Source organism: Equus przewalskii, chromosome 6 (assembly GCF_037783145.1).
Source record: "Equus przewalskii isolate Varuska chromosome 6, EquPr2, whole genome shotgun sequence".
Classification (NCBI taxonomy): Eukaryota; Metazoa; Chordata; class Mammalia; order Perissodactyla; family Equidae; genus Equus; species Equus przewalskii.
The window spans coordinates 46,961,800-46,972,240 of record NC_091836.1 but is presented as its reverse complement, the minus strand read 5'-3'; the positions used below and the strand labels follow the sequence as shown (position 1 = coordinate 46,972,240).

The window sequence follows — 10,441 nt, the reverse complement described above, 5'->3', positions numbered from 1 at the left end:
ATCCATGAATGAAGTACATCATGTTAATAGAGTAAAAAGGTAAAATAATCTGATCATCTCAATAGACTCAGAGGAAATACTTGACAAAATCCAGCATCCTTTCATGATAGAAACACTCAGCAAACCAGGACTTGAAGGAAATCTCCTGAACCTGATAATGAGCGAGTATAGGATACCCACAGCTAATATTGTATTTAAAGGTGAAAGGCTGGATATTTTCTCCCCCAAATTAGAAACAAAACAAGAATACCTGCTCTTGCCACTTCTATTTGACAATGTACTGGATATTTTAGCTAGGACAGTTTTACAAGAAAAGGAAATGAAAAGCATCCAGACTAGGTACGAAGACGTAAAACTATCTTCACTTGCATATGACTTATATATAGAAAACTCTAAGCAATTGACTAAAAAAACCTATTAGAATTGATAATCGAGTGCAGTAAATTTGTATTATACAAGTATACAGAAACAAATTGTATTTGGTACACTGCAATGAATAATCTGATAATACAGTTAACAAAAGAAATTTAGTTATAATAGCATCAAAAAGAATAAAATGGGAATAAATTTAATAAAAGGAGTAGAAAATACTCAGAAAACTGCAAAAGATCATTAAAAAACTAATAAAGATCTACAAGTGTGAAATAACAATGTTGGTGAGGATGTGAAGAAAAGGGAACCCTTGTCTATTGTTGGCAATATAAGTTGGTGCAGCTTCTATGGAAAACAGTCTGGAGGTTCATCAAAAAATTAAAACAGACCTACCATATCATTCAGCCATTCCACTTCTGGGTATTTATCCAAAGAAAACAAAAATGCTAACTCAAAAAGATATATGCACTGCCACGTTCACTGTGCCATTATTTACAATGGTCTAGATATGGAAACAACTAAAGCATCCTTCAAGAAATAAATGGATAAAGAAATTGTGGTATACATGCACAAAGAAAATAATTCAGGGGTAAAAAGAATGAAATCTTGCCATTTGTGACAACATGGATGGATCTTTATGGCATTATGCTAAGTGAAATGTCAGATGGAGAAAAATATTGTATGACGTCTCTTATATATGGAATCTAAAACAAACAAACAAATACAACAAGCTCATGGATACAGATAACAGAGTGGTGACTGCCAGAGACAGAGGTGGCAGAAATGGGTGAAGGGGGTCAAAAAGGTAAAATGAAAAAAAGGGATTTGCACAAACAAATGGAATATTTATGATAATTGCATAGTGAGAGAAAAATGATGATATATTTTTATATATTTAAGATATACAAATGACAAACCATTGCTATTGGATGGTCATTACCAAACGGACAGACACGCAAAGAGATGTCAGTTACAGAGCTGCAAGCATTCTGAGAGTAGGTGGAGAAAAACCCTCTTCTTGCCATATTTTCCCTGAAACTAACTGCTAGTAATAAAAACCATTAAAAAATTTTTTGTGTCAAAAATTTGATTTGCATTTTTGGAAATTAAAAGGAATCCGGTGATGTTGGGAGTGGATTGGATGTTTGGACATTGCAAATCTTTAATAAAATGAGCAAAGACCTTGGAGTGATGCTGTCTTTTTCCTTGCTCTTTATTAATCCCTAACAAATAGAGGCAAGGAAAAAACGGGGAACATAAAAATAAATAAATAAATAAATAAATAAATAAAAGGGAAAATAGCCCATGTCCATGGGTCCTTAGATTTAACACTGTTGAGATGGCAATACTTCCTAGAATGATCTAGATTTTCAACACAATCCCTATCAGAATCTCAGCTGACTTCTTCATAGAAATTGGCAAGCTTTTGATAAATTATATGGGACTGCAGGTGAACCGGGACCACTAAACTAATCTTGAAAAAGTAACACAAAGTAATAAGACTAAAATTTCCTGATTTCAAATCTAACTACTCAGCACGATAATCCAGGTACTGTGATAATGACACAAGGACAGACACAGATCAACGGATTTGACTGAGAATCCAGATACAAACCCGTTCATCTGTGGTCAACTGGTTGTCAAAAAAGTTGCCAAGAATGAGGAAAGAATATTCTTTTCAAAACTTCATGCTGGGACAACTGGATAGTAACATGCAGAAGAATGAAGTTGGACCCTTAAATTACGCCATCCACAATAATTTACCAAAATGGATCAAAGATCTAAACCTAAAACAATAATACTTTTAGAAAAAAACATAGGGGAAAATATTGACCTTGGATTTGTCAAAGAATTATGTGATATGACACCAAAAGTAAAAACACTAAAAAAGGTAGATAATTTGAACTTCATCAAAATTCATCACTTTTGTGCTTCAAAGAACACTATCAAGAAAGTGAAAACACCCATGGGAACCCCCGTGCACTTCTGGTGGGAATGTAAAATCACGCTGCTATTGTGGAAAACAGTATGTCAGTTTTTAGAATGTTACAGAGTGTTACCATATCATCCAGCATTTCCATTTCTGAGTATATACCCAAAAGAATTCAAAACATGGACTCTGGCAGATATTTGTACACCTGTGATCATAGGAGCGTTATTCACAGTAGCCAAAAAGGGGAAGAAACCAAAGTTTTCATCAATGGAGAAGAATGGATCAGCAAAATGTGGTACACACATAGAGCAGAATATTATTTAGCTTTAAAAAGAAATGAAATTCTGACACATGCTACAACATGAGTGAACCTCGAGGACTTTACGCTATGTGAAACAAGGCAGTCAAAAAAGGACAAGAACTGGATGATTCCACTGACAGGAGGTACCTAGAGTAGTTAAATTCATAGAGACAGCAGAATGGTGGTTGTCAGGGGCTGAGGGGCAAGGGCAATGGGCTGTTGGTGTTTAATTTGGGTAGAGTTGCACTTTTGCATGATGAAGTGTTCTGGAGGTTGGTCTCACAATGTCAGTGTACTTCATACTATGAACTATACTCTTAAATATGGCTAAGATGTAACTTGTATGGAATAAATACAGAAGGTGGTCAAAAGGTACACACTTTGTATTATAAAATAAATAAGTCAAGGGGATGTCATGCATAGTATGGTGACCATAGTTAATAATACTGAATTGTATATTAAAAATTTGCTAAGAGAGTAGATCTTAAAAGTTCTCAACACAAGAAAGAAATTTATAACTATGTACTGATGGATAAGTAGACTTATTGTGGTATACCTAAAACAAACATAATGTTGCTTGTGAATTATATCTCAATTTTTAAAAAAATGAATAAGTATTGATACATGCTACAACATGGAATTCCCTGAAAAAATTTTACCAGGAATGAAGTCAAACACCACATATCATACATGTGTCAAAGACCACATATTATATAATTCCATTCATATGAAAGTCAACAGATGTGGAAATTTATAGACAGAAAATAGATCGGTGGTTGTCTGGGGCTGGCACTCAGAGGAGCAAGGTGGGAAGATAGGGCAGTGGTAGGTTAAGGGTAGAGGGGTTTCTTTTTAGGTGACGTAAATGTCCTGAAATTGACTGTGGTGATAATTGCACGGATCTGTGAATATACTGAAAACCAGTGAGTTGTAGACATTAAAGGGTTCCATTGTATAGTATGTGTATTGTATCTTAAGAAAACTGTTCAAATTAAGTGGATAAATGCATTGAGTTTTGCAATGCAAATGAGTTTTGCAATCCAATCTCTTAAACAAATACTTTCCAGGTACATCCCACGTTCACATAGCCTTTCTTGTTTTTTGTTCTATCAGTCCAAATAGGAATTGAACTACCTTGGGGATATTATAGCCTTTACATTTCAAAGTTCTCTGAGGATACATTCAAACAATGATCTAGAATAAATTGCCCAAGCCAACCCTGATGGCCTAGCGGTTAAAATTCGGTGTTCTCATTGCTTTGGCAGCCAGGATTCAGTTCCCAGGTGCAGAACACCACTCATCTGTCAGTTGCCACGTTGTAGGGCAGCTCACAGAGAATAACTAGAAAGACTTAACTAGAATATACAACTATACACTGGGGTTTTGAGGAGAAAGAAAAGACGAGAAAGATTGGCAACAGATGTTAGCTCAGGGCAACTCTTTCCCAGTAAAAGAAAAAAAAAAAAAGAGGAAGATTGGCAACAGATGTTAGCTCAGGGAGACTGTTCCCCAGTAAAAAAAAAAAAAAAAAAGAAAGAAAGAAGAAGATTGGCAACAGATAACAGATGTTAGCTTAGGGCGAATCATTCCAGTAACAAATAAAATAAAATAAATTTCGTTCCAGGGTAAAACAGACATCTGAGCATTGAATGACCACACCTCAATACCTTGTGGTTAGACTGACAAGTCCTTGCACCCAGTTGGGGCTGCGGGTTCCAATTTCCCAGCAGAGCTAAGCGCTTGGGAGGCCATAGGATTCTTCAAAGTGTGACATGAGTGGGGGTGGGGAAGCGCTGGGTGGGAGACTCAACACTGTCAACAGTCAGAGATCAAAGTGGAGCCAGACATTATTACATATGGCGAGGTGACTTTTAAGTATCTGTGTTTATAAAGAAGGGTCACAGTTCCTCGAGTGGTCTCGCAACATTGCATTTCAATGAAAAAGTCCCCGGAGAGGACAAGGTCGAGTTCCCAGTCAGCTCAGACACAGAACCTCCGTCCCGCTGTCACTCAGGAGCGAGGGGGAGGGGCCTTTAGAACTGTCCAATCAGGATCGGCTCTAGGGCAGGTGGGCGGGCCGATGCTCGGCAACCACCCCCGACTTCCTGTCGCTCCACAGTCCTTCCGAACCTGGGTCGCTTGTCCTTAAAGGCCCCACGTTGGTCTGCACGGACTCTGTCGCGCTGTGACCTGTACCGAGTCGTAGGGAAGACGCCGGGGGACCCAGGAGCCCTAGAAATGGTGAGAGTGCAGCCCCGGGGAGAGGAAGCGGGAGGAGGGGCTGGTCGGAAGCGGCGGGGCGGGCCCGGCCTCTCGCAGTCCCCTCCCGGGTCTGCGGCCCCGAGTCCGCGGTGGCACCGCTCGGCCCTTAGGCCCCTCCGGCCGCAGCGTGGGGACGGGTCCGGCAGCCGGGCCCCGGGCGTCCTGTGGTCCCTGCGCGCGGCGACTGGGACCGGAGCGTCTCTGGGCCGCTGTGCGCCCGCAGCCCCGCGTGTCCCAGACGGTGCGGGGCCCGCGGGAGGGCCCGCAGGACAGTCGGGCCTCGGTCTCCGGGGTCCGTGCGCGGAGGGGCTGCGGTCTGTGGGTCCCCAGGGCCTCCTTTCTCCTCGGAGGGGACTCGTTTCCTCCCGAGTTTTCTATTCTGTTCTGGGAGCCTCACGCTGAGCGAACATCTGTTGCCAATCTTCCTCTTTTTTCTTCTCCTTTTGCCCGCGGCCCCGGTGCAGGAGGTGTGGGGGGGCACCTCAGTTCCCCCCGTTCCTCTGTGAGCCGCCGCCGCAGCTCAGCGGTGACAGCCGGGCGCTGTGTTGCCGCCTCGGGAGCCGAACCGCGGCGCCGAGCTTGTAACCGCTAGGCCGTCAGGGCTGCCTCCTGAGTTTCCTAAACGTTTGGGGAGCAGGGTCTCAAGTCCACGACCCTGTCCCCCCAGCTCTTCCCAGGACTGATTATAAATCTCGAAATGTCCGGATCCCTCCTCACGTTCCCAAACGCCAACTTCCTGTATCCGATTCACAGCATCATTTTCAACTACAAACAGAACCAATATTTTAATTGTTTATCATTTTTCCATAGTCAGTGGGCGGCTCTTTTAAGAGGGTTTATTCCTCGTTCGTAGATGTTTTTCTTGAGAGAAAGTAGCGCATCCCCCTGGAGGCGCGTGGTGCGAGCTCCTCCCGCCTCTCCTCCAGGCTGTCCTGGGTGCAGACGTGCAGTTGTCAGTCCTTTGGTGCAGGTTCCTCTTGAGAAACTTTTCTGGGTGATCTGTCCTGGCAGCCCTACCACTTCCTGGATTTGTCATCTTGAAAAGATAGATTGACTTAAATTTAGTCTTAGTTTTTCAATGAATAAAACTTTATTTAATCAATACAGCTTGAAAGACAATATAAAATATCTCTAAAGAGGGAAGAAAGAGGTGAATTTCAGAAAAAATAAAATATTCTAGTCTTACATTGCATGATTTAAAAATTTGCTTTTATTTTTTTCCTCCTCTAGTGTGATGGTAGCATTCTGACATTCTTTTTGTTGTTGCAGTAACAATTGGATTATAACATTATATAGCTTTCAGATGTACATCCTAATATATTTCGAATTCTGTGTAGATTACATCATGTTCCCCACCCAAAAACTAAAGTCCATCACCTCACTGTGAACCTAATCCCCCCTTTTACCCTCCTCCTCTCCCCGCTTCCCCTATGGTAACCTCCAATCCAATCTCTGTTCTATGTGTGTGTTTGTGGTTGTTTTTATCTTCTACTTATGAGTGAGGTCATATGGTATTTGACTTTCTCCCTCTGACTTATTTCACTTAGCATAAGACCCTCAGGGTCCATCCATGTTGTCACAAATGGCTGGATTTCATAATTTCTTATGGCTGAGTAGTATTCCATTGTGTATATATACATCTTCTTTATCCATTCGTCCCTTGATGGGCACCTAGGTTGCTTCCAAGTCTTGGCTATTGTGAATGATGCTGCAATGAACATAGAGGTGCATGTATCTTTATGCATTTGTGTTTTCAAGTTCTTTGGATAAATACCCAACAGTGGGATAGCTGGATCATATGGTAGATCTATTCTTAATTTTCTGAGGAAACTCCATACTCCTTTCCATAGTGGCTGCACCAGTTTGCACTCCCACCAGCAGTGAACAAGGGTTCCCTTCTCTCCACATCCTCTCCAACACTTGTTGTTTCCTGTCTTGTTAATTATAGCTTCTGACCAGAGTGAGGTGATACCTCATTGTAGTTTTGATTTGCATTTCCCTGACAGCTAATGATGTTGAGCATCTTTTCATATGCCTGTTGGCCATCCGTATATCTTCTTTGGAGAAATCTCTGTTCAGATCTTTTGCCCATTTTTTAATTAGGTTGTTGTTTTTTGTTGTTGTTGAGATGTATGAGTTCTTTATATAGTTTTGAGATTAACCCCTTATCTGATATATGGTTTGCAGAATATCTCCTCCCAATTGTTAGGTTGTCTGTTCGTTTTGTTGATGGTTTCCTTTGCTGTGCAGTAGCTTTTTAGTTTGATGTAGTCCTATTTGTTCACTTTTTCTGTTGTTTCCCTTGTCCAGTCAGACATGGTACTTGAAAATATGCTGCTAAGACCAATATCAAAGAGCATACTGCCTATGTTTTCTTCTAGAAGTTTCATGGTTTCAGATCTTACATTCAAGTCTTTAATCTATTTTGAGTTTATTTTTGTGCATGGTGTAAAGTAATGGTCTACTTCATTCTTTTGCATGTGGCTGTCCAGTTTTCCCAACACCATTTATTGAAGAGACTCTCCTTTCTCCATTGTATGCTCTTGGCTCCCTCGTTGAATATTAGCTGTCCATAAATGTGTGGGTTTATTTCTGGGCTCTCGATTCTGCTCCATTGATCTGTGTGTCTGTTTTTGTGCCAGTACTACGCTGTTTTGGTTACTTCTGACATCTTCTTTAATTTTGGGTGAGTTCAAATGGGTTTCCAGGGCTTAGACTTGCAAATCTGAAGTGCTCAAATAGGATTAATAATTTAAATTTTTCTTGTCATGGAAATAATACTTAATTAACATCTTTTTTCCCAGAATGCACTACATTCTTGTTGGTTTCTTGTTGAGCCAGCAAAGTGCCATACAGTTTTCTTCCCTCATTTTCACATAAAGACTGGTTCGAGTGTTTCAGCTGGATTGTTCAAACACTGGGTTTGTGTCATTTAAAATATCACTGGTGGTCCAAAAAGACTCTGGTAAGGAAGGAAGCCTGAGGTCATTGTCTCCATGCTAAGGCCCCCTCGGGCGGCAGAGGGAAGGCCTTGAAGGCCCAGCTGTTCTTCCTGGGGAGCCTCCCCCTGCAGGTGTCCTACTGCTCACACCTCCATGGAAGGAGCCTTTATCCTGAGAGGAGCTGCAGAGCCCTGGAAAGCTGGGGGTGCACGTGCTCATGGGGGTGGGGAGTGACGCCCTTTCTGAGGTTGTAAATGTGGTTTCCTTGGGCCTGTTTCTAGACATAATTGGAGTTTTGCAAGCACAGTGTAGGTGCACTCAGAGAGTAATTTGTTTACATTAAGAAAGTGTGAAAGTTACAGTTCTGTGTCCTGGATTAGGGCCTATTAATTAGGGACCTCATTTAGGTTGGAATCCTAAACTGAATGCGGCTGAGAGTTCCCTCACTTGTGAGAATGGAGCCTGAGAGAGGGAGCATGTGCACTGTTCCCTGGGGAGAGGAAGGTGTGTGGGGCTCCCAGAGCTCCTTCCTGTGGCTGCTCAGGTGCCCTCCCCTCTTTCACCAGGAACTGACCCCCTCCAGGGTTCTGTCTCCACCAGGAGAGTCAGGAACATGGGACCTTCTGACTGTGGCTTTCCTTCTGTCCAGTGGGAAGCAGGCTGCTTATCTGTGCTGACTCCAATATTTGTGTTTCTTTCCTTTGGATTCCTTTATCGATGGACTAGTGCAGCCCTTTGGCTCTAGTTTACCTTAGCACTTGGGCCCTGAATTGTAAGTTGACAGAGAGGATGTGAGGCAAGCAAGAAAATTCTGGAAACAAACAGTATTTTTGTTCCTTTTAGGCAACAGCGTCTTGAGATGTGAGATGAATGTATTGAGGTTCTCAGGTGCATATTTCATTTTTAGATAAGATTTTCTATGTGCGTATTCCTAGAAGACATAGAAATTCAGAAGGCTAAAACAATTGAATTCCTATTTTAATTGATATGAGGGAAACTTCTGAAAGCTTATGTAAATCTTTCAAAATGCAATACATTTAAGGGGCTAAACTCAAACCCCTATTGCATTATAATATGCTGCTTATTCCTGAGAACACCCGAGTGTGAGACATAGGGGAAGGACAAACTAGGATGCCACATGTCCTTGTAGTTAGAAAGAGATTTGAAAATTTTCATTTTCAATGTTTTACACGTTTCTAACTGATAGTGTTTAAAGGAATTAAATCTTAGAATGGTTTCCTATGTACAAAAGTTAAAATTAAAGACTGTTAAATAGTAAAATATAGTTTACATAAATTGCTCTATTTGAAATAAATCTGTAAGAGGGCAGAGTCTAACTTAAAAAGACTCACTACTGACAGATCCTGGTTGCTGCCAGCACTGTTACTCCAGACTCCCCCACATACACAGTTTTGAGCCTCTTGTTAGTTACTGTTTCTTTGTATAAATGAATTGAGAATGCATACTTTTCTTATCCATGTTTGTCCTTGTAGTGAGCAGTCAGACTCCACATTTTTGGGTGACTGCTCACAGCTTAAGCCTCACCCACCCTCTTCCCCTTGTGCCCCCACCTGGACAAGCTGAGGAGAAGCCTGGGTGCTCTCTCCTCTAGAGCAGGCAGGACATTCCCACCACCCCAGCCCCTGCCTGTGTGCAGAGCTCTTGCCCCGGCCCCACTCCCAGCCCCAGTGAAGCCCCAGGCCAGGCTCCCTTCCTTGCTTTCCGAGTCCTTTCAGAGCTGCTTGAGAGGCCGGCCCTGCTGTTCCCTAAGACGTGTATTATGTGAGTCCTAAGCCTTTTCCTACCTTGTGTGTATGTATTTATGTGTGTGCGTGCATGTGCCACCCTGGCATCAGTCTCAACAAGGGAACCACCCCTCTGCGGGGACCATAACAGCTGGTGCCCTGAGCAGCATGTCTAGACATGACCCCACCCGTGGGTCTGTCTTCTCTTGCTCTGACTTGCTCCCCTGCTCTTCTGCCTCGTGGTGGAATGCACTGTGGGCTGCTGCTTGCTGGGGAGCTGGACTGTGATCTGGGCTGCCTGCCCTGTGTTGCGTTGTTGACCCACCAACCTCAGTTCTAGGCTCATCTGACCAGGTTGGCAATTTCAAGAATATAGGCATTTAGGAGCAGGACTATGGGATTGGGGCCACCTTAAGTGATTCCGGGGTCAGTGTCATTGGTAGGATTTCTCTGTGTGTTAGAGTGAAGCTGGGACAGAGGCTATGTTGGCCTGACGTGGTCCAGGGATGAGGGGATAGACAGGGACTATACCCTTTGCAAGAGATGGGTCCACAGATGATTGCTCCTAAAAGAGCAGTCATCAGATAAGAAAAGTGGAGTGGGGAAAGGCAGACGGTAAGTGCTGGGCTGAGTCCAGACTCCTAGAAGCAGAGGGATTGCCAGGACATCTCCTGCTGCTGCTGCCCCTGCATCTACTGTGACAAAGATCCTGACCTTCAAGGTTATAGGGGACAACACCCATGGCACCCCTGTGGCACAAGGTAGTAGTTCAAACCTGACTTGAGCCCAGGGTTAAACCCTATAAAGCAACCAGTTCTCAAGGTGAAGGCTCCTAACCCTGATAGCACTGTGTTGAGACTCTTCAGTGGAAAAAAATTTATAAATA

General features: G+C 42.7%; 1 protein-coding gene across 1 annotated transcript in view; it reads left to right on the top strand.

The window, feature by feature from the left end:
* Nucleotides 1-4,674: 4,674 nt before the first annotated feature.
* Nucleotides 4,675-10,441, top strand: part of LOC103564665 (zinc finger protein 709-like) — a 31,312-nt gene continuing 25,545 nt past the window's right edge. Inside the window, exon 1 of the mRNA XM_008540552.2 lies at nucleotides 4,675-4,847. Coding sequence (XP_008538774.2) covers nucleotides 4,845-4,847 — 3 coding nt within the window. The 5' untranslated portion in view covers nucleotides 4,675-4,844. The remainder of the gene's footprint in view (nucleotides 4,848-10,441) is intronic.